The sequence below is a fragment of the Tympanuchus pallidicinctus genome, unplaced genomic scaffold (assembly GCF_026119805.1).
Source record: "Tympanuchus pallidicinctus isolate F22 unplaced genomic scaffold, pur_lepc_1.0 scaffold14, whole genome shotgun sequence".
In the NCBI taxonomy this organism is placed as follows: Eukaryota; Metazoa; Chordata; class Aves; order Galliformes; family Phasianidae; genus Tympanuchus; species Tympanuchus pallidicinctus.
Genome location: NW_026294659.1, coordinates 10884342 through 10910000, shown reverse-complemented (window position 1 = coordinate 10910000; position 25659 = coordinate 10884342). Strand labels below are relative to the sequence as shown.

General features: G+C 35.9%; 1 protein-coding gene across 16 annotated transcripts in view; it reads right to left on the bottom strand.

The window, feature by feature from the left end:
• The window catches only part of KDM6A (lysine demethylase 6A), a 148608-nt gene that overhangs the window by 40999 nt on the left and 81950 nt on the right, over window positions 1-25659 (bottom strand). For 4 of the 16 annotated variants that reach the window (XM_052674216.1, XM_052674218.1, XM_052674219.1 and 1 more), the window contains exons 7-18: window positions 19241-19295; window positions 16914-16948; window positions 14693-14758; window positions 13333-13426; window positions 7953-8079; window positions 5318-5416; window positions 4715-4934; window positions 4017-4151; window positions 3423-3578; window positions 2699-2794; window positions 1207-1311; window positions 194-589 (exon numbers count right to left, since the gene is read on the bottom strand). In XM_052674216.1, the coding sequence (XP_052530176.1) occupies window positions 194-589; window positions 1207-1311; window positions 2699-2794; window positions 3423-3578; window positions 4017-4151; window positions 4715-4934; window positions 5318-5416; window positions 7953-8079; window positions 13333-13426; window positions 14693-14758; window positions 16914-16948; window positions 19241-19295 (1584 nt within the window). The remainder of the gene's footprint in view (window positions 1-193; window positions 590-1206; window positions 1312-2698; window positions 2795-3422; window positions 3579-4016; window positions 4152-4714; window positions 4935-5317; window positions 5417-7952; window positions 8080-13332; window positions 13427-14692; window positions 14759-16913; window positions 16949-19240; window positions 19296-25659) is intronic. The other 12 variants (XM_052674217.1, XM_052674223.1, XM_052674227.1 and 9 more) reach the window with 7 other exon arrangements.

The following is a 25659-nucleotide window of genomic DNA, read 5'->3' as shown; positions in this document are numbered from 1 at the left end:
GTAGTTAATTCAGTGCATATGCTTTAAACAAAATGTAACAGGCAGACTTAAGCTTAGTCTGTTTTATTTGCATGTATATCATCAACTGCAGAAAAAAGAAAAAGCGTGCTGACAAATGGGAGAATTCAAATGGTGGCTTGCTTACTAAGCCTTCCTATTGAGAATGCTATGTTAGTAAACTGAGATAGTATACCTGAGTGGAGTTAGATAGTTGGTTTTTCCACGGCTCCTCTGCGCTGCTGGTCAGGTTTGTGCGGTTATGAGGTAGAGAGAGTGCGTTTTGCTGCAGGTAAGGCACGTTTCCATTACTTCCACTTTCTGTTATGTGATTATTGCCTATCAAAATAGTGTCTGTACTACTCAGCGTTCTTGCTGTGCTGCAGGGAATGGGGCCTGCTGGAAAGGGTCCATTAGCCATAGGCTGCCCAGGGCAGGCCGGACGGATTCCACGCTGAGCGACATTAGGCACTCTGGTTAGAGCAACCTGTGGCTGCTGACCAGAGACAGAGTTTGTAGGCAGTGATGAATCAGCTGTTGGCCCATTAGGAATTCCAGTAGATCGTACCTGTGCAACTCCTGTTTGTCTCATCTAATGGAGGATGAACAAAGCACAACGATGTTAGCTATAGAACTTAAGGCTACAAAATTTAAGAAGATCATATTAGGCTTGTGTATTTTATATTGCACTTTTCAATTTCAACTGTATACTGATTTTGACACCTTGCCACTTGCATTTGAGAAGTAAGATGACTGTCATGCTCACAAACGCGCTGAGTGAATTTTAAGGTAAAGCTATTGGCACACCTTTCTTCTAGGCTCTTCAGTTTGACTGTTAGCATTATACTGCTAAAGTTGGACACTAAGAGAGAGAGAAGTGAATAATGAAAGCATGAGAGAAAAAGCTGTGATATGGCTTACTGCAAGTAAGTGTTTTTCAACTCATACTGCTTTTACATGCATTCACTCACTTCAGTTTGAAAATGTAGCTTGAAATGTTTTATGCTATCTGGTACCCCTATAACAAAACACAGCTAAAACCATTAACTTTCACAAGTAAATCACACTTAAACTTTGTATGAAAAAGATGACAACGTAATATCACCAAGGGCATGAGACCTCTGTACAAAACCTTAAAAATTCAAGAAACACAACAGATGCCATCATCAATAAAAGTTTTGTAGAACAGAAAAATATTTTTGTTCTCACTTGCTGGTGTTGCTGCATCAAGACAAACTGACTCTCCAGCTGCTCCAGCATAAGTTTCTGTGCTGGATTTAAATTATTTCGGTTTGCACGTAGCTGTTCCAAGTGCTGAAAAAAATCAACCAGTATAGGTTAGAATCATCACAAATGTATGCAATTTTTAATGACCTTCTTGCATACATTACTGAAAATTATCCAGGAAGATGAGTCTTGCACAGCTAAAACAAAACTTGCAAAGCTAAAGACAAGATCAAGACTTCTGCTGCAGACTAAAACATCTTTCCATAAACTAAAGTCTGTAACCAAACTTTATTAGCTGTTATTAAAAGTAAAGAGATCTTCAGAACTATTAGAGCATATCTCATCACCGCTTCGTTAAAATTAAGAGAACTGGTACTGTTAAGAAAACTACATTAACATAAAACTACATTAATTCAGAATTCCCATTATCATTATTTATGTTTTAACATTTTCGTACTATTCTATTATTTTATAGTTAAAATAATGCTCAGTATGAAGTAAATTCAGTCTTACAGCCACACTTGAAAACTTCTCAAGAAAATACACAACATTCAGAATACTGTGCAATTTAACTGTGGAAAGAAGTATCTGAAGACACGACCCTGAAGTAATTTACAACTAAAATTTAAGTATTTGTTACCCAAAACCTGATCTTTGCATCCCTTTTAAACTACCCTCCACACACCTTCAGTCTATCAGCAAGTAACATCTTTCATACAAAGAAACAGCCAAAGAGCTATTTTGCAAGTTACAGGGAATACTGCTCAAGGAGCCTTCTGTTTCTGCACTATATTCTCTTCTATGTTTCCTTGTATCGAAAATAGTATCTATGATACACGGGCGAGGGTTTCTAGCTAAGCCTGATTTTCAAAATGTGGAATTCCTGCTGAATCTCACTGCAAGTTCTAATGAACTGAAGACATGACAAAAGCATCATCACAAAAAAGACCTGAAACAAGATTTCAAAAACAAAATCTAGTATTTCATATAAAAAATGTTAAATGATGTGTAATACAGAAAAGTGGTACCAACTTTCATTTGATTAATCCCATTTTGTACAATGTGTGAGTTTATGTAATTTGATACAATAAGATAGCTCATAAGAAAAAGAGGATGCCACAATATTTTCACTTCTTCAATACTCTCCATGCTAAAACAAGTAGCAAAATACACTTGCCTTGCAAGTGTTACAATTTGCATATCTATCTTTAAAACAACATAATAAGTGGCATTACTGTATGCTCCTACTTAAATTATACAATTCAAACAAGATAAGCATTCAATTTCTACTAATGATCGAATCTATTTTATTATACAGCTAATCTTATATATTCCACACAGCATTCATCAATATTAAAAGAATTTGTATTGTTTCCCATTTAATTTCAGAAATGTGAGTCAAAAGTATTTTTTTCTTAGAAGAAAGAAACTAACAAAAAATAAATCAAAGCTTCAAGACCTTCAACGTACTTACCTGTAATTTCTGTGGTGTCAAGCACCAAGAATGAATTTGTTGTTGTACAGGAGGGTGTGACACTGTATGGCCACTGCTCCAAACATCTGAAGTATTCTGAGAGAAAACATTATGTTAAAATTCTTGACTATCAAATGGTCAGTATCATTTTTTCACATCTGGATTTTATCTTATGAAAGAACTAGTCTTTTTACACAGAGAACATACTAATGCATGCCAAGACTTGTTCTACCATTCCCATATAACATCATAGTAGTTAGATGTAAAATAAGTGATATCTAATACCATAATGAGAAACAATCAAATAAAATTATGCAATTAACTTAAAGGTACACTGCTGTTAGAACCGGGTAATTTTATCTACCGTAACATCACTACATGATGATGAAACACTTGAATTCTAAATATAAGCAAAGGCTGTAGACAGGATGATATGGTTGTCTCCCTCTCTTATCCATCACCAGACTATGACTGTACTTTTCCACATACACAACTATAACTATAGTATAGTACACTGCTGGTCTGTATTGCCCTTACACACTACCACAACTGTAACCTCCTTACTAAACACATCACTGAAAAATTTTCTTTATCTAAAAACATTCCCCACCTTGATGCCAAAGGATTGAAATTCACGGCACAAATTGTGTGCATGCTGCATCACTTCAATGCATATTTCCATATAATTTTGGGAGGGGGCTCTTTAGTTCATCAGAATATATACCTTTGTTGGACTAGATGTTCTTTTCCTCTTGGCAGGACTGGTCAGGTCATCTACTTGGCTAGAAGGAATCATGTGTAGTGGCAAGGATTGCTGTGAAATTGGTGTTTGAGTGAGGCCTAGTACAGGTTCAGTATTTGGATGATGAGGTTTACAAGCCTAAGAATCACAGAAGACAAAAATATGGTTCTATATATTCTTAATTCTTTCCTTTAAACTACATATTTTAACAGCCCACATATTTTAAAAGGGCTGAGCAGATATTTTGAAGATGGTCTCAAAAACTGAAAAATCAGTTTCCATATGGTCATCAATGGAGGAATGTGTACCTTTCAAGGGATTATTAAACCACTGCAGCATTCTATTTAAGATGAAATTTTTAAAATCATGAAAATCCACAAAGGTTCTAAATTGGTACCCCCATCTTTCTCCCATATTGTAGGGAGCTGCTTCTTGATCTAGTATACCTTTGCAAATAAATCAAAGGCTTTTTATTAATAAAAGCCAGTCCTGCACTCAACAAAATAAGCTTGACCACTACAGATTGTAAAGAACCCTTAAAGCTGGGCACCTGCAGAACATAACCCAACTTCTCACCTGCTGTGCTGTGTTCATGGCACCCTGCCTGGAGGTAAGCTCTGCGGGGATTGGTAGGCTCCATGCCTCCTCAATACTAGGAAGTAATTTAGTTTTATTCTGTAGACTACCTTGTGGAAGGTTACACAACTGAGCCTAGGAAAAATTATGTAAAAAGCAAATTTAACACAAGCCTACTTTAGTAAGAGCAAGTCCATGAAATCTTCCTATATGCTGTAGCTAATTATGTTTTAAAGAAGAGGATAGATTTAAAATTTGGGGCTTTAGAAAGGTGCTAAGTATAAAGAGGGTAACCAGAATATAAACCTTTGTGAGAATCAGAACAAAGATGAGCTCTAGATTCACAGGTCTCATAATTCTTTTTTTTTTTCTGAAATTGCAAACAAGAGTGAAAGATAGCACGTGTGTGTTCTCTCTCTATGTTATGAGAACTTAAAAATGTAGACAATACAAAGAAAAAAAAGTGATGTAAAACAGTATGCACTGATTAAATACGTAAAATAGGGTCTATATGTAATTAAATTCCACTTAAAAATGAAGAAATAAAATATTACAGGCTATGATATGCTTACAATACATATGAAAACAAGTTATACACACCACAAATGATTGTAAGTTAAATCTGTGTGTTACTTCTACCCTCCCCTCTGGTATGTATATGGATGAATATTTCCCACGTCTTAAAACTTTAGCTTTACCTGTAAATACTTTATCCGTGCTGCAAGTGCAGAGGTATTACTACAATTTTTGCTCCTAGTTGCATTTAAGTAGCATTTAATGGCATCCTGAGGCTGGTTGCAGGACTCATAGAGTGTGCCTAGGTCCATCCAGGCTGCAGCATGGCCATGGTCTAATTGTACAGCACAGATATAGGCCTGTAAAGCATCCATAGGCTGATTTTGCTGTTGATACAGCACACTGAATAGAAAGATTTGTGAAGTTGAGAATTAATAACAAAGTCAAAGTACAATGAAGTCAAATACAAACATTCATCCCAAAGCCCTTAATAAACTTTGTCATTACATAAATCACAGTAATAAGCAAAAAAAAAACACCCCATATTTATAAAATCTTGACATGCAAAGTTTGTATACACAGCATATTCAGTATTTTAGAAATGGAAAAAGCATGTAAAATTATAATTTAAACTTCAAATTAGACAAATGTAACAACATAAAGGTAGAAATAAAAAAATTACAAAACATTTGAGAGCACAAAAGTTTTAAAAAGCTAATATTCTTCAATCATATATATGCATTAGCATTGAATTATATCACTGCATTACCCTGTTTCATCCTTACCCTATAGAACACCATGTATCTGCACTTGCTTCTGATTTATCAATAGATTGCCTATAAGATATAAAGGCATCCTGAACTTTCCCAATACTTGAATAGCACCTGGGAGAAGAAAAAAAGACTTTTGGTAATATTTATAGAAGGTAATCAGTGATGATGGCTTACAAATACTGGTCTGATAAATGTTAAGTCGTACAAATACATACTCATCTAGATGAATCCAAAACATTTGCTGCTTTTCAATGCTGGGCACAAGTAGACTCAAACTTGTTAATCAACATGCATTACTAATTCTTCATTTGAGAAGCAGAGAAATGCTGTTTAAACCCTAACTTAATGTATTTGCAGTGAAAGCAGAAGTCATGCTATAGTTTGAAGATCTACCTTTGTTCCACTTAAGATAGACATCGGTCAGTAAGAACAATATTCAGCTCCAGTCAACATTAAAAAAAAATCCATTAAGATACTTATTTCATGAAATCTAATACAATAAAATTTCATATTCTGCAATTAGTGCTTCAGGATTATTTGATTTCTATTAAGAGATAATGACCAATTCAGTCAGGGCGGTCTTGGAAATTTTTTATATGCATAACTCATATCTCAAAGTTTTCAAATAAGGAACAACAAACCAATTAGTTTAACCATGTACAGAAAGCAGTAAAAATCTTCCTTGTCTGGAGTTTTTCCAAATTTTATTACTTGAATATTATGTATATACTACAACTTCATTGGTTTCCTAGGCACTGTAAGCAGAACTATCAAACCTTGAAAGAGAACTACCATTATTCTGCAGGGAATAGCATCTACTTTTTAAAATAAAAACTTCAAATAAATAAAATATGAAAAAAAAACACATGCAATTGATTTTAACTACAATAGCTTTGCCTTACATTGTTTCCAATAAGTTTCCCTCTTGGAAAAAGAACTGACAAGTTTCAAAGCACATCAATAACAAAGTTTATTCTATTTTTTAAAAAAGTCCAGAACAGTACAGGTGAGATTCAAATATGCTACACTCTTCTGTGTATTCTTAAGGCTTATTAGGAAATGCAATATTATCTAGTGGTACTCATTCTAATAAATAAGTCACGTCTCCATACAATGTTTCAGGATATCATTTTATCCAGAATTTAGCCCACGTTCCAACAGACATATTTAAATCTGTCTGCTTAACAGATACACACAGATTCCAATTAGGATAACACTAACATCAAGCACCCAAGAAACTTTAAAACAGGGAAATGAGGTGGAGTTTTTAAACTTTAAACCATGTTATCTAATTTGGAGAACCAGCAGAGGAAAGAGTAACACAAGGAGATATACTGGGAGGGAAAAAGAGGAAGAGTGAATGCACAGCCCTGTAAACTTACAAATCTCCTGTTAATGTACTGATTGCAAGAAGTAGGTACAGAAATGTTTTGTTCTGCTCCTCCCCTGTATAATATAAGGGATACTTCCACTACACTTCCTATTCCTCTATTTCCTCCATTCCCCTATCTTGTTTGTATAGTCCTAGGTATCACTCCAACAAACTAAAGCTTAGGTACAGGAAGAGCACATGCACTCCACTGAGCCTTGCCTTTGTCCTGCTGTTGTGTAAGAACACAACTGGCTCTATCTGTGTGGACTGGGATTAGAGAGGAAAAGAACAGGTTTTAGCCAAAGGGATGACAAAACAAGCCAGATGATCCCTGGCTCCTTTTACCTTTTCTTCCCACTCCAGCTCTCTGTCCCCACTGCTCGCACTTCTCCCTTAGCCTGCTAGTTTAAGACTCTTGCTCAAAAAAGAGCAGCAGGAATAAAATCAGGGTGACAGAAACAGTAGTATGTCTAGTTAGGTATGACAAGAACTTACAGGAAAGTAAGCTGGAAGATACTGAGGTTACTATACTAATTTCATTTTTGCATAATTTCTATTTAATCTACTTCTCCACAGAACTGACCAGTTCATGTGCTTAAATTGACATCAAAGCTTTCAACCACATAGAAGATAAGTTAGACTGCTATTCTCCAAAGCCTGATTATTTCCAAAGTTACTGATGGCTTGTTTAAAGCACCTATTTGTAAAAAAATGGAGACTAAGAAGAGTCTTTAAATTGACATGATTTTACATCTTCGATAAAGCTAATTTTCACAGGAAAACTACCGTGCATGATTGAAGATCAATATAATACTTAAGTAGAAATTAGAAAGGATCCACTTGATTTATCTTGGCTTAATATCTAGTTGTAAACTATTCTGTCAGCAGATCGACGCGCTTGTACTTTAGTGCTGAAACTGTTTGAAACTAGAGGGAGATTTTAAGAAAATAAAGAGAAAATAATGAAACAAGTAAAAGCAGGTAAGGCAGATTAGCATTACTATAAAGCTGTAAATTGAACTACAAAACAAACAAACAAAAACAAAACAAAAAAAACAAAAAGAGGACCACTTAGGTAACATATTTCATTTCAACTTGTAATCTATAACCATTCTAAATAACTTCACAGCTTTCCAGAAAATCAGGACTTTACTATATACAAACATCTTCTCCTTTCATTTTTTCTCTAAAAGCTACAAAGAACATAAAAGATAACTCATAATAATATCCTCAAAAAATAATTACAAACACAAAGTCTACAAAGTCATTTCTCACCTTCCAAGGAAATACCAGGATTGACCAGAATTTGGATCCGCTTCTAGAGATTTCTGGAGATACTGTATAGCATAACTTTCCTTGGTTGCCTTGTCTCCAAGCTGATCCACGGTGTGATGCATCCAGCCTACAAGAAAAATCCACAGATGGCAGAAGTGAAATTCTCAAACATCACTTAATGCTCTGGTGCAGCAGAATATTGACAGCTTTGGTCCCTCTATGAAAATATGAATATCAAACAATACTAACAGTTACACAAATTGTTATGAAAGAAACTTAAAAAACTTCCTTTTGAAATTCTATACTAAAACTACAGGACCTACATTCAAAATTGCTTTCACATGCCTTAAAAACATTCTTGTTTACTACAAGGTTAGTAGCATAACTATGAACCACTCAATATTCAATATTCAATAAAAAGTTAATCTGAAAATATTAACTCTTTCCTCCTCTGAATGTTGGCACCTCTCATGCCCTCATCTTCCCTGTAACACACATCCATCATCTGTATATTAAGTTCATTTTACCTTTTCTTTCTAACTCTCGTGTCTGTATTTGCACTGTTCCCCAGTAATGCATTATTAAGAATTGCCATCATTCCATCTCAGTTTTTCATACTTTGTCATTATGTCTACCTTGCTACAACATCCCCTCTTTTTGACTCACCTACATATCAAATTCTTCTGAAAAAATGATTGTGTTTTCTCACATAATCACAGAATATATTTTCACGTGCCTTCTCTTTTCTCACTGCGTTAGGCAAATTATTTATCCAGACTTTAATGGTCTCTCAGTCCTTGCCTTCATATAGTCTTTTACAAGCTATCAAAGTGCATCTCTGTTTCAGCAATGACGTAAGGCTTGGTTACCATTTCAAATAAAGCACCTTCGTCATCTTCTCAGGCTTCTCCCCATGTGCCTCTATGCCTAGGTGATGGTATCTCTGGAAGTGCTCACAAAATCATCTCACTGCTGCCTGTGAGTAAAAGGAAATTCTTTTCTACAGGCAGCTAGCTTGATGAAATCTCTACATACTACACTGGTCCATCGGTCAATTATGTCTTGATGTTTGCTTAATTTCCATGTACTTGTCTTAACAGCCTCTTGCCTTTCATCTAATATTCATAAATTGTAAAGTATGAGAGCAGACTGTCTCTATGTTTTTATAGTGTCCTGGTCAAAAATGATCCCTCGTGAAACACTGTATCAGTTTCATATAACATCCAAGATTTGCATAAGGTTTTTGTTATATAGAGCTGCACAAACATCTGCTCTCAGTGTTCATGTAAAACCTACATCAACTATACTTCTGCACCCTAAGCTTATCCTTTAAGAATCAGTCTAACTACATAAACATATAATATCATTTAAAGAACAGTCTGCCCACTTCATCAGAAATGCCAGACTCCAGTAAACAAGGCTGAGAACAGAACCGATGAGTATTTGCAGCTTTACTTCATTCTGATTGGACTATACCTTAAGTAACTTACTCTACCTGATCTATTTGAGTTATATATACATACATTTAATCCCATGGACTCACAGCAGCCACAGTGACACTTTTGCAAAGGAAGACAAACTTACAAGCTTAAAAAAAAAAGGCAATCTAGGAAAAAATCGAGTCTACTGAACAATGTTTGCCTGAAGTGTTTGAAGAAGTTTCCAAGTTTCCACTTGGAAACTGTGTTGAGAAGCATAAGTTTGAATAATTCACCGACTGCAAGAAATACTGTGTTAAGAGTCAAGTAGTTACAGTGCTGACAGAAGAGTACTTTATCTTGTCTGAAGATGGACCAAGTCAAAACCCTACCCGCCAGAAAAAAAACAAAAAAAACACAGTAACTTATGTTAACAACAAGCTATGATTTTGATTAAAATCCCAAGTCACTGAAGTCCTGAAGCACATAGGAAATACTTGTGCTTTAAGAAACAAGGCTTATGTGAGGGTGCTTATTTGAATACAACCTACATAACTGTACAGGAAAGATAAAATATTGGGTGCAGTGGCAGGCAAAGCCTGAGTGAAATGAAAGTAGGAGTTCAGAGAGTATAAACATGGTAAAAAACAGATATTAAACAATTTCCTGAATCTTCAGAAGTGTTGTGTGGTGATGCCTATTTTATGCTTTATCAGAATCTTTCCAAACTGACAGATAACACGCTGTATCTTCAGATCTTCTCTGAGGTTCACTGATAAGAAGAATCTATTTCTAGGAGACAGAAAAGAGAACTAGAAATCCCTATCTACTTTCAGTGCTGAACCAAGGGTTGCTTTCTGATTTTATCTTAACATGTAGGAAAGTGAAAAAGGTAGAAGTCAAGAGAGAACAAAGTTTTCTTCTAGAACAGCACAAGTAAAGGAAACTGGTAAGCCATGCGGTCTCTGCTTTGCAAGAGCTAATTCTAATTGTCAACTAGCTCTCACAACATACTCTCCTACTTTGGGGACATTTTCAACATTATAATCAAAAATGCTAATTTTGTCCATGTTCCAGGCTCTTTTCCAGGTTGTTTTTTTTTTTTCATCTAATTCGTAACAAATCACCATGTTTCTTTAGCAAAAGCATGTTCAAGCCTGGCTCATGTTTTAGTCGGTTTTATGCTTATCAATCACTCTCATGTTGTATTTATGGCAACTGCTGCTTCCTTGATAAACATCGTCCCGATCTCTGAAGACTCTGTTTTTGAGCCTGTTCCCCATTTCAGAATCTCATGATGTCTCACCCAATTACAGACACATCACCTAGAAATGCCCCCAACAAAAGTCTTTGCGAGAGTGCTTTAGGAAGCCTGGGGCAGATGCTAACACTGTTCTACACTCCAGATTATGCAACTGCTCATTAAAACTGGAGAAAGAATACTGGGACAGATTAGATCTTCAGTCTCATCCGGCATAGCGGCCCTTATTTAATGCAATTTTAGGCAAAGTGGTGAAAAGAATTATTGTCTGGAAAGCAAATTAAATGCAGTAAAAACCATGAAACAAACTGTTCTTATTCAACTGCACAGATCTTCCTGTTAATCTATCAGAACTAATTAGTACACATCAGCTCAAACACATACATATTTCTCAGAGAATCACAAGGTTTTCCTCCACAATGATCTGTTTTGGAAAATAGCAATGAGAGTGAAGGTTTTAGTAATTCTCTCACACAATATCTGAATTTGCCTAAATTTCAATTCATGCTCAGTAAACATTAATTAGTTAAGAAAAATGAACACAAGGTATTTTCATGCCAAAATAATTTTCCCGTTGGGAGTGGAAAAAAAAAAAAAAAGAATCTGATCTAGAAATATATTTTGATTGTTGTTTGCTAATAGCATTCTGGTAGATGGCAGGTATTTCCTACATCGGTTGCTCTGGAAGTAATGCCTGATTTCCATGGAAACTACATCAAATACAAAGAGTACAATAACACTATTTGATAGAGCAAATTCTTAGCTACAAAACACTTCTTTTCAACAGTCACCACCTTTGGCTATGCATATTTGTCAGTTATGAACAAGAGCTGCATGCCACACTCATAAAAAGCTGCACCACTGGAAGTGACCCACTGTCGCTGTCACCACTGCTGAAACACACCACCCACTGCCTCGCTGTGCTCACATCCACTGTTGGCCACCATCAATTTTCAGCAAGTGTTAATGAATGTCAACAGAAGCAATTTTTTTTCAGCAGGAAGGAATTCAATTACACACTGCTTCATACGCACTTCCATGTCAGACGCCACTGTGTCAGAGTGCCCCTCTGCTGCCATCTGTCACATGGCAATAACATATAATGGGATACTGGAGGGGAGGTTCAACCTCTACTGCCACACCACCAACATCTGTCTCTGACATCATGTGCCAACATCATAAAACAGGAGGCACTATTTTTGGAGTAGGCCTCGTATTCTTTTTTTAAGCAGCAGTGTACCACCCAGACTATGCTTCCCAAGGAGGTGTTTTATAATGAGCTGCTAGATACTAACCTGCCATAAACACCATACTCTGATTAATAGCACCGCTAATAGTGAGGAGCAAAAGAAATGGTATTATTTTGTGAACATTCTAGTTAAGAGCACTGCCTCCTTCTCGACATACAAGCTATCCCAACTACCACAATTAAGTGACCTACGCTGATTAAATAGGGGAAGCTAATTCAGTTTTCAGACAGCAGACAATTCTCAGACACTGCTCCTATTGGTAGCACAGCAACCTGTGGTATGATTTTATAAAGATGGTCACGCTTTTGCTTCTAACATAGCAGCATGTGTCAGAAAGACTTGAAAGAGCACTGGTCACCTATTTTGGGCAATCTGTGTTCTGCCGATCCTTTGTGTAGCCTATATGAATGATATTGCTTACAATTTATACTAAGTTAAGTAGTACCAAATTAAAAAACAAACAAACAATAACCGAAGGGGATACTGAAATGTAAGGAACATTTCCATCTGACACCACCTAGATACCTGCAGTGTCATTTGTGGTTTCACACAGAAAAACTAAAAACTAAACAAATCAGCCTGCCCCAAAAGCATACACAACCTGTGTTACGGAAGAGAAATTACTGTGGCTGTGACTTACTGCCAATTACTCATTTGAATTAAATGACCACTGTATGAAGGAAAAACAAAAAGAAAATGATGGGCACAAGCAGGCTAAATTAATACTTAGAATAATAAATTAGATGGAGAACATGGAGAAAGTGAATGAAGAATTTGCAGCATTTGAATAACTTTAGCAAGATATTCTGGAAATATTTTCGTGAGGTAAATAGGAAAAATGCAATTTATTCTACCCACTCCATGGAATTTTTTGACTACAAATGATTTATCAGCTTTCTGTAAATGTGGAAGATGACAAATTTTAAACGGTAATGTTTTTTTCCATTTGATGTGGTTTCTTCTCTTTTATAGAGTAATAAACTTATAGTTACAGGAGTATGTTTTCATTAAGCACTTAAAATTAAGTAGAAAGGTAGATTTTTCACTTGCAGGGTTATTCTATTCTGCAACAGAAAGAAGTATTTTGGTTTACTGCACTTAAGTCTGGCAATTGAAGGGATGTTCTCAGAGGCAGAATTGAAAGAACAGAGAATTTTAACTACCACACTCTTGCTCTGAAAGATCACTCTCTCACTGCCCCAAATCCACACTGCAACTACCGTAGTAAATCTAAGAGCTTTTTAATTTTATGAGTTTAGTTATAGTATTTCCCTTCTCTCTTATTTGCTTAATTATCTACTGTTATGCATTCTATTTTGAGTTAAAATCTCAAATATGATCCTCAGTATTTCAGATTCACTTGGATTCAATTGGAGCCTTAAAAAAACACTGTTGAAGGCAAAGATGGAAAAAAAGAAACACACAGAAAAATAAAAGTTGATTTTACATACCTAACTGCTGTAAGACAGTTGCTTTTACTTGTGCAGGAAGGTTTTCGATCTGCAAAAGTTGTTCATAAGCTTCCTTTGCAGAGTGATACTTTCTCTGCGAAAGGAAAAAAGTAAATTGATTAATCATAAACCTCACAATAGATCACCAATAGCAATGATTTCACAGCACTGACAGCACACAAACACATTGACAAAAAAATCTAGAACTTTTTTTTTGCATACAGTGCATATGAAAGCTTTCATAAGTGATATATATATATGGTAAGAGAATAACTTTCATAAAATATAGTATTTAATATAAATTGAATACTTAAAATAGTCAAGGAAAATTTGTAAATTATTCAATTTGGTCAGCTCCTCACGCATGCATTATACTTCTTATACTAAAATGAACATGTTTCTTTTAAGAGGAATGCTTGACTGTGAGTTGACATTTGAAAAAAACCTACTCAAATGACTCCCAGGAAATTTGCAACAAAAAAGAAGATAATCAGAAACTGGTGGCTGGTATCCTTTAGCCTCTCTCCCTTTTTTGTTATATTAGAATGGCTTATTTACTCTACTGGTAAGAGTACCACCATATGTAGAATTAAAACAAATCCGCAGATTATGCCTCAAGAATCAAGATACGCTATCTTATTGTTTGCCATATAGTTTAAATGTGCTTAGAGCATGGAAACATTCAATTCTTAACTCCCATATAGACCTTGAAACAGAAAACACATTTCCAAGTTAGAATTGTGGTCTTTTCTGACTTTTGGAACAGTAAGAGCTTTTGTTTTGTGCACATCAAATGTTAAGCAGTCTTGACTTTTTTGTTTTTCATTTTTGGTAATTGTGTCGTCACTGTTTCTCCTCATGTTACCCTAGCAATAATTGTTTAACTGTGAACTTATTTTAAATGCTCAATTCCTCTACTTCTCTCCCACGTAACTGTATAAAGTATAAAGGCTGAGGGCTGCTGTTTTTTGTTGTTCTTTTTTTTTATTGGGTTGTTGGCGGATTTTTTTTTGTCATTTTCTAAAAATTCTACACATTTGTTAGAGAAAAAAATATGCTTTCAGGTAACTCAACATTAGACCTCATTCTGACAGGCAGATGAAGAACCTACTAAAATAAAAAGGGCCACCTAAATGCAAATTGTCATGACTTAGTTATATTTCTTATATGCAAAGAGAGCACAGTACTGTCTAGTGGTGTTTTAAAAGGGACAGTCAAGGAGGAGATTGTAAACAACCCAAGTGTTTATTAGAAGTTAAATGCTATTAGGTTCTTGAGATCCCACAATCACAAAAGACAACTTTGTTGATTTTAAAACCTTAATCTAGTCAGGAAGAAAATTAAAGCGGCAATTACATACTTTCAAATGGAACAAAGGGAAGTTGGTAGAAAAGGTTTTTAATTGGTGTTCATGAAATGTAGACAACTGGCAAGAAAACAAACAATATAAATAAATAAAATATCCATGGCTAGCAAAATTAAAACAATCAGGAAAGAACTTTAAATTTAGCTTTGGGAACAAAATTTGTAGTTAATGACTATGAAAAATAGGCAAATGAACAGAAGTTCCCCTCTTGCAGTGTGACAGCAGGGGCAGCAATCTGGATGTTAAATAGATAAATACTAGTGACTAATATCTCCACTTCGAAAAAGATGTTTGCATGCTTGGAATGATTCAGAAAGATCTATTAGAATACGGTATGTTTTCTAGACCTAGAATAATATTTGCTTTTGTTATTTATTGTATTATTTACCCTTTAGAAATCTGCCTACATATTTGTCTTAAAGTACTACAGAAAACTGTCATAATGTTTACATTTGTTTTTATTTAGGTATTCAATTCAAATACATGCCCTTGAGTTTGGCTGTATTAGAAACAATCTTAAGCAACGTGGGTTGGGAAAAAAAACATCATCTTTCTTTAGGAACTTCAGCTGATAACCTAACTACTGTGGAAGTACTCACATGGCCACAGATCAAGTAGTAGAAACAAGCATTAAAACCAAGAAAAAACACCACTACCTCTTATCAACCCTAGACTACTGTCTTGTTCAGAATGAATGAACTTTCTGACACATTATTAAAGACGAGCTCATTTTCATATGTATGAGGGGGTTCACGAAACTGTAGCTCTGTGTCTGTCAGAAGAAACAGAAGCCCAGCCCCTCTTCTAAAAGTGTCTCTTTGCTGTATCAAAGGTAATACTCAAATCAAATCAAGACCCCTTGTGGCTCAAAGTTTCTCAAATTCCAAACAAGAAGATACCCATTAAAGAGAACTGTGAGGCAAATGGAGTGTAAAAGCAGTATGTGCTTTTTGTTTCTGGCTTGTATTAAAAGTTCCTGTTGCCTGCAACTGCCAGTTAGAAAGCATTTGAGATATAGGCCACAGTATTATATAAGGCACTTGGCATGGTGATCTGAGATTTTCAACTTTCTGCTTCCTTTTAGCAGGTCAAAAGGACCAACATGTATAGCATGTTTTGTTTACATGAACTTGTCAGATGTGATCCAGTGCTCAAAAGGAAACCAAAAACCTCTCTGACGTGTCAGAGTCACAAAAATCCAGGAAGTTTCTTAATGGTGGTTTGGGACAGGAGATTTCTATTTGTCCTACAGTTACATAAATTCAAAAGTTCTACTGCACCAAAAGCAGTCAAAAGAAAATATCTCATTCAACATGTTTTTAACTTCTATTTATAAATAATTGCCTACATAATGTCATTTTTCACTGTGCCATCAGAAGACAGCACTTACTTATCAAGTTACTTTTCAAATGACTGAAAATGTAGAATTCGTCTGTCATCTGTTTCATTTACAACAGTTTTTGTTTTCCTGTCACATCTCTTCTTCAGTCATATTATACATATAACCATGACAAGAGAGTATACAATCTACAATCATATGACCAGTCGAGTTACAAATACACAATAGCTGTTTCCATAGCTGCTTGGTTTTAATTTATTTATACCCTGGAAGCTCAGTGAGTGTTCTATAATTTCCCAAAAGATTCATCTAAAAAACTGCAGTAGGATTTGACATAGAATAATAACACAGCATTATGTCCCATTGTCCTCAGATCTCACAGGCTTCTGTCACATATGTCTAGTTAAATTTGAAAATTTCATGTTAAATATACTGTAAAAGCACCCAGGCATCTTTTTGAGTGTGAATGTGAGGAACAACACGGATACGTATGAATTGAGAGACTCTATATTTTTTATATTTATATATAATATATACATGCACCTGGACAACTTTGTGTGCATGAATGTGAGAAACAATATGAATATGTATGAATTGAGAAACTATGCATTTTTTACATTTATATGTATGTATTAAAAAATCCATTTGTTAGCCAAAGTTATGTTGCAGTTTATTGCATACTAATTGGGAGACTAGTGAACATATGTTTACTAAAATAGCCACCCCATTTCAGCAGGACAATCCTCGTGCATAATATTAGGACTTGAGCCTAACTTCAATTCACAAAAGCATCCGTACTCAGCTGAATGCCACAGACTGATTATATCATCAGTTAGAAACTTCATCACACTTTATAAAAAGGAGCCTAAAGCTTACCTGGATTTCATATAAGTGGGCGATGTGAAACTGAACTGTAAGAGTGAAAAATCAAAATTATTAGATGTAATGAATGACATCAAGAATACATTTTCCTCAAGTCAGAAATAAACTCTTTTGAAATTTATCAGTGCTAAGCAGAGAACTAACTACATTCTAACAACACAAAAAAGTATGTTTGTATTGATATTTTGCATTTAATATAATAGAATTGCCAGAAAATGTGTTTTCTAGAAAAGTATCAAGACTGAAAACAAAACACAGAAAGGCAGACCATGAATTTTATGTGCATTCTGAAATGCAAAGTTCATTAACATTTCAGGATAGTTAGTAATATAATCCCTAAGCAAAGATGCACAATGACAAGTAATAGTTTCTGTACATAAGGAAATTAGAAATAAATAAGATAACATCTCTGTTTAAACCAAGCTCAACTGATTTCAATCACACAGAACTATCTTTCTCAATGCTATGGCACAACAGGTTTTAGGTAATTCAGATGTCCAGGGTTTCTCTCCGAGTCATGAAGGAAGGGAAAAGATCTGCTTGTGTATTGCTTTGTCCTTCACTATAAAAGAAGTATAAAAGAAGGTACCCTACTGCATGTCAGAAAACAGATCATAATGAAATGCATCATCTAAAATTTTAATAAACTTTTTGTGTCCCTTTCTAAAGGGCACATAACACATCCATTATGTTCACCATATCATCTAACTTCCTTCTGCACTGATGAAAGAGAACCCCTTCTTTTGTCTCAGGGAGCTCTCTAAAAAGTCTTTTTTTTTTTTTCCTCCCTCATAGCAAACCTCTTTCATAGTGAAGCTACAAAAGAAAGCCATGTCATAGAGGAGAAAGAAATTAGAGGTGTTGCATTAGCAAGTCCCTAAATAAAAGGAAGATGTCCGTAGGACTCAATCACTTCTGCCAGGAAGACTGTCGTTGTAATGCTGTTACTCACATGGCCTACTTTAGGATTAGAAGAGGCTGGATTAAGGCTATCTCATGCATTTCTGCCAAAGCATCTGACATCTCAGGTGAGGATGCACAGCTGTCCCTCCACTAAGCAGTACTGGAGAACCTGACAAAGTATCTTTCATTCCTCTTCACTCTTTCCTCCTTTGTTTGCTGTGCACTGAATGCAACACTACAAGGGCAAAGTAGCCCTTACAGGGAGCTGCACCTCTACATAAATCTCGGAGCACAGGTGAAGGCAGGGGAAGTGTGAGGAGAGCCTTACAAAAATTCAGAGCTGAAAACTGATAAAGTCAGTGAGAAATAATAGGAAAGAGCATGAAATACAATAAGCAATGATATGGCTGGTAGAAAACAATCAAAATCTACTGACCTAGTAAGAATTCTGCAAATAATTTTAGAAAATTACTCTGCCTGCTCCTGATAAGTGACATAGCCTTGCAAAGGACTCTGTAGCACAGCTGGCTCCTTAATACTGAAGCAACCAGCAGTTTCACCCATGTAAAGAAAACTTCTTTATCTACCCTTGCTGACAGAATACTCAAATTCAATCCAACTTGGAATTAAACAGAAAAATGCTTCTGAATACTTTATCTAATGCTTCTGAAGCCAGTCTAAGGAGGCAACTTAGGCTCAACACCAAGTACACCATGAAAGTTCAAGAAGAAACAACATTCTGCACTACTATCTGCCTTGTGATTCTGATAGATTCCATGTAATGCAGAAAAATACATTTATTCTTGCATATGATTTCACTCATTACAAACAAATATATGGAGCACAATCTGTAACAACCTACAGAATATAATGTGCATGACAGATCAAATCATGCTAAAAGATGAAAGTGCTAAAGTACTGGCTAATATATAATGGCACCTAAGAAATCAATTTTTTTCTTTTTTTTTTTCTTTTTAAATTTCATCAGTGTAAAGCCAATACTGAACTTTAGAATGATGCTGAGGTGACTGCTGAAAAAAAGACGTATTTGCAAATTTGTGGTACCTGGATACAGAGGCACCTGGATAGAATGACTATTAAATGTGTGCCATGACACAGGCACTATATTTATAAATAAATAAGCAAAAATTCAAATACCAAGTTGCCTCTAGAACTCAAGTCTTCAGAGCAGTTAATACAGCAAGTCTCTGTTTTCACTTATTTAATTTATTAAAGCAATCCACAATTCCACTGGAATATCTGTCTCCATTTAAAACAACAGGTTTTGTAGTCTCCCTCTCAGTATTTTCTCTATCTTTCTGTTTTGACTCTTTTCACTGAAAACAGTTACAGCTGTAAGAAAAAAAAAAAAAAAAAACTGAAACAAAACAAATGGAAATACTTAAAAAGTTACTTACTTTCAGCGTTAGACAAAGTGCAGGGGTTGCAGTCAATCAAAGCTAACTGAAAATGCTGAAAAAACAAGGATGAATTGATTTTCAAACAATGTAAGACTCCTTCTTTGGCAAATTACTAAGAAAAAATCCATTTCCTACTTAAGAATAAATACTATATTTTACCATTTGTCTTAAAGAAAGTAATCTTCAATTTCTGTTCAAGAGTGTTTGCTAGAGGAAAGTAAAAATTTTTTGTAAACATATAGCAATGCTTCTAGTAATGCACGTTTGCAAGAGGCATCTCCACAAAATGATTAAACAGACAGCAACTGGACGAATGACTGTATCAATGGTCAAAATTGGAAGAACAAGTTTTCTTAAGAAGGCCGTTACACTATTAGCTCATAGTCTCATGCAGACCAGCATACGAAGTGTAAATTTGTCTATACAAAAAAACAGAATACTTTTCCTGTAAACAAGTAAGGAAGTGATTTAAAGGTTGGTTGCTTTTGCTGTATTTTTGTGTCTTCCTTTTTAAGAATTAATCTTATCAAAAAACACTTACAATGAGTATCTTTACGTTTAAAAATTGAGTTCACAAGTTCATTAGTTCTTGCACTATCTCCCCTCCAGGTGTTAAGACAATAGCAATTAAACACTGTTTCTTCAAGATATGAAAAATACGTTTTAAAACATCTTCCTGATCTAAAATTCTCAGATAAGCTTTTCAGTCTTCCATAAAGAAGAATACAGCAGTGCAGTAAAATTTATCTACAAGAAGGCCTGGATGTGACCAATCCTTTAACAAGTGTCATGTCGACTCAGTGACCACTATTTACAGCTACAACCCAGTGTGTTAAAATGGATACACCAGGCATACCAACTCAAGTGCCAATGCACTTTTCCAAAAATTCACAGAAAATTCCTACATGCAGCACAGAATTTGGATGAATAAACTCATTCACTGCAAATTAAGGCCTAGAAGACAGAAACCTGGGAGACAACACATAAAATACAACAGATACAGCTATCTGTAAAATACAATATTGGATGGCTTCTAATGCACAAATTGTTACTGACATTTCGGTATATTTTATCCAGCTAGCATGGAATTGACCATATAGCTCCCAGTGTGCAGGATGCCCAACAAGGAGGCATCAGGAGCTTGTCAGTAGCTGGGAAGAAAGAAAAATGCATTCATAGTGGATGCATATGCAGCTTGTTTTTCATATTGTCATACTCAAAGCATTTAGACACTATGCAACTTTCCTTATGCTCACAATACTACCATGTATATTATGCCTATGTAATACACATCTCAAAGACTTACAAGAGTTTACCAGACCACCAAATTTCTAAATAGATATTTTTAACAGAAAAAATACATATATTAGATAAATATATTGTCCACAGCACAGTATAAGAAAGAAGTTCCCCATTAGCTGAGGCATATAGTGGCATAATCTCCTCACTGACTTACATCAATACCATTTGTAATATATAGCAGCTTTTAGAAAATTAAACAAACTCAAGTTGAATAACCGAAATTTACAAATTTTTATGAAAATTCTAGCAACATAATTCACAAGAGTACAGAAAACAATAATATACATTACTTGCAAAATAACTTTTTAACCTTAGCATAAATTTAATAGCTTAGAAATGTTAAATACTAGCTTATTTCTCTGTCTTGCTTGCTTTTTTTTTGGTTTCTTTTTCCTAGTGTTGAGCAGTAGGAGAGAACTTAAAACCTCCCATCACTTACATTGCAATGCTGCTTGTGTGCCTCAGGGACATCCTTTAGTCTGTTACCATAGTGATTCTACTAAGCAAGCAACTCAAAAAAAAAAAAAAGAAAAAAAAAAAGAAAAAAAAGAAGACTAAATAAAAATAAAATGCTCTACATTATATTGCAGCTTTCCTAACCAGAAAAATAACCTAACAACATAGATCTATATACTTTGGCCTGTACACTGAGTACGCCAATCTAAATGATTCAAAACCCATTTTGCACAGATGTGTAAGCTTGTACTGTCATTAACAATTAATATGAAAAGATAAAGCAGAAAGGAACAGATTTGTTCTCACCTAGCGATGCTATTATAAAAAATCAGCAGATCCAAAAAGAATCGATTGACAATCGTTCTGCAGTAGCTTTGCAGTAGGGCTATTGCAGTGAGACTCACCGGCAGAAAGCAAGCAACCGTACACAGAAATCTAACCATTTTAATATTTAAATATGCCAGTAAAATCAGTGCTGCACAGCAAAAAGCAGGATTATTCTCACCAATGCCTCCTAAAAAATTAACTTCTTACTTCCACCACACTGTATTTCAAATTTCAAAATCCATATTATGAAAATTTTTCTCCATGTAGAAAATTTCTGCTAGCACTGTTTACTATGCCACAAAAAAAAAAAAAAAAACAACAAAAAACCAAGAAAATTGATAATCTGAAGCATGTAACTACAGAATAATAAACCATCTGCCCTAAACAGCAAAGCAATACACAGAAACACAGAACCTCTCAAACCAAAAAGCTTTGAAATGCACATAAACAAGCAAACCTACACCTCTTGCTGGATAAATAATCCATAACCCCCTGGTAAGTATCCAAAAACATTCAAAAAAAGCATGCACTCTAACACATAAAGCTCATCAGCAAAAAGCAGGTCCACTAATTCCAATTGCCAGCATCAAAAAAATTAAAAATAGTAATAATTTCCAACTTCCATCTCTGCAACAAACAGAAGCAGCTAGCAAACATCTGCACCTCTCTCAAATATTGCAGCACTGAAGCTGGCTACTGCTGTGTGAAATAGTTATTATGCAGGAGAGGCCGCTGCAGTTCAGAGACGACATACAATACCTCAAGGCAGACAGCAGTCTATAGAAATTCAAATGCAGAGTAAGAGGATTTACCTAGAAGGCAGTGTTCTGAATGTTAAAAAGTAACAGTCTCTCCTCAAGGGCTGCAGCCGAAGTCACAATATACCTTGATTTGGAGTCATCTGTAATTGCCCAATTATCTACAATCTATTCTGTCTCCTCTGGAGCCCTTGATGTGCCTGATTGTAGAAACAATTGCGAAGGTAACCTCTTCAAGGAGCAGAGGTACAGTGGATTGCATGTAAACTTAACTGATGAAAGGTCTAGTAGAAAACAACCTGGCAAGGATTTAAGTAACTTTATATGTTTTCACAGCTATAATTAAATATATTTCTCCTAGCACACTCATCCTTCACAATTTCAGAGGCAAGAGACACAAGTCCCCACACTTGTGTTGTTTCATCAATAAACAACCAATGCATTTTCCTCCTCTAGTATGATTTTTACTGCTTTTTTGTTTATATTGAGTCAGACTTCAGAGCAGCGATTCTAAACCCTCCAGCTCTCTAGAAGGGCATCAACAAGCTGAGCAACACTCAGCTCTGCATCTATTTAGTAAGCAAGGCAAGCCATCGTTTGAAACCTGACAGTTCTCACAGACTTACCACGAAGGAAAGCTCCATCATGACTCAGTATAACTCTGTCAAGAGATGGCTTTTTCTGCCTATGTGACCTAGGTGCGATTCCTAGGTCGCTCAGAGCAGCCTTTGTTCAGCTAAGTAGGACGCGGAAAGCCTTGCATAATCAGCTGTGGCAGCGTGCCAGGCCTCCATTTGCCAGGCCTGGCTGGAGCCTGGGGAGAAGGTCAGGAGAGGACGCGCTAATGCGCTGCTGCCTCGGCTCGCTGCTTGTCTGCACGGGGCTGGGGAGCTCAGGAGGACCTCGTCTTGGACGACGAAGGTTTACAGAGCACAAGCACACTGGGACTTCTGTCTAACATTCAGGCACTGACAAAAACTGTTACACAGACAGGGCAGAAAGGAACTGCTTGAGGACAGAAGGATGAAGGTGAGAGATATACAGAATCACAGAACTGTAGGGGTTGGAAGGGACCTCCAGAGATCATCGAGTCCAACCCCCCTGCCAAAGCAGGTTCCCTACACCAACCACGTAACAGCGACACAAACAGCAACACACACAGAAGAAGTTCTTCAAACAGAACATTACTGAAGCTGTATCTTCACTAACAAAGAAGGCTGCATTGGAATTTACTGACCAGTACCTTACACAGCACAGCACTTACTACATTTTTCGTGCATGCTGGCTGTGTGTTTTATCATGTGCACACCACTCACATTCAGACATCCAGGCCTTAGAGCCCACGGGTCGCCAGCACGGCTGGGGCTGCCTGGCATCTTGCTCTCACTGCTGTACCGCCAGCACCCTCAGCCCACAGCTGCCTACAGGCCATCCAGGCACCCCAGCTGGCATGAAAGCACATGGCCATCTCTGCTCTCCAGCTATCCTTTTGGTTACAGATAATCCTGGAAACATGAACGACTGCACTCACGAAGAGAAGGTGCACAGACCATGCAAGTGTCCCAGTATCAATATCCATTATTTTCAGTGCTTAACATCAAGTCAACTATTTCTTTTCTCATGGTTTGTATCATTCCCCCCACCCCCAGTGACAGAAGATGTCTTATACCATAATAATTACATTTCAGCATTTCCTCCTTTTTTTAATCATAATATTTCTACAGTTCTGTTATAAAAGAACTGTAAAATTACTTAAAAATCCAAACAACACTAATAGAGAGAACAAAACAAAGCACGCTGTGGGCAATACGCTGTGATGCACCATCAAAGTAAGTTGCAATGGTTACTCTACTGCAGCTGGATTAGTGACACACTGTGTTAAAAACTGCCTCTCCATCATACATACACACAAACTCCAAAGCCTTAGAGAATAATATAATTCCTAGTTGCTGTTTTCATCCATTTAATGCAATAAAATAAAATCACAGAACCCCAGAATCATAGAATTAACACTCTGGATTGTAGGGACCTCACAGCCCACCCACCCCAACCCCTGTTGTGTGCAGGGCTGCCCCCCACCAGCTCAGGCTGCCCAGAGCCCCATCCAACCTGGCCTTGAGCCTCCAAGGATGGGGCACCACAACTTCTCTGGGCAGCTGTGCCAGCGCTTCACTGCCCTCTGGGGAAAGAATTTCTGCCTAACACCTACCCTAAATCTCTCCTCTTCTAGTTTAAATCCATTTATTCTTGTCCTATCACTATTAATGCAAAAAATCAGTCTATCTCCTGCTCATAAGCTACCTTCAAGTAAAGAAAACCCACAATGAGGTCTCCCAGGAAAATCTTTTGTCTAATTTCACCTTGCTTCCCACAAAATGCTTTTTCAGTAAAGCATTTGAACGTCTAGGCAACCGTCTTACAATAGCCAAAGCTTTTCATTTGTCTGATGTCTTAGTCCTAAACACCCGATTAGTTTCTGCTACAATTACAGAGATAAGATCATACATAAGGAATGAAACTTTTCCATAAATACATGTATTCTGACTATAAAACTTTTTATTATGTGGAGGTGAATATGTAAGGATTCAGTGTAACATGTTTAAAAAATTACTAATCTAAGCAGGTGTTAAAAATACGAAGGCTGTAAAACACCACTTGAAGCCTTTAAAACAAATTTCCAATTTTATAAATACTCTTTCATTTTTTTATTGAGAAAAAGAGATAACAATGTCTGTAACACTTAGATGTTTACATAAAATACCTCCAGTATCTAAAAAATAATTCATAAAGATATAAATATAGAGAAATAAAATCAATTGAACAAGAGATGGCATATAGCTACAACTATAAATACGTACTTCGAGCTGTTCGTTCGAATCAGTATTTTTTTTTTACTGTTTCATGCACATTTATGCATTCATGTACATTTTCCCAATAAATTCTATTTCTTTAGAAGCTTTTTCCTTACCCTAATGTAAGCACAGTGTCTTAACATTACTAATAAATGAGAATAATTAGGAAAATAATTTTAAAAACTAAAATTGTATTTCAATTGATGGTTTTTAGGCAAGATAAAAGAATCAGCCTGCAGCAAACTCCTAAGATAGCTCCTTTATCTATAAATAGAGGTAAAATTTCTAAAGAGTGGTAAGACAGGATCAGTGTTTCTATTAAAAGGCAGATATTTGAGAACATGAAAAATTAATTTCTCATTACTCTAAGGGTTTTGTCACTGAGCACAGAATGTACCTGCAATACTTGAAAAGCAAGCAACGATAATTCCCAAAACACAATATAGGTTCATTTGTCAAAATAGCCTGCTCGTGTTCAGAGTCCCTGCTGACCACCCATTACAAGACAACAACCCAAAAAAAACACATAAAAGCAAACAAAACAAGAAACCTCATAAAACCAAAACCACATAAGAACTCTCTCCCACTCATCATGTCCTTGATGCTATCATTCTAATACAAATGAAAAAGTAAGCTTTCTTTTTCTCTGAAGTAGTATGTCAGCAAATGAAGTTAACTGAATTTTACATCCAAAAGGCTTTAAGGCTTGTCATCATCATCC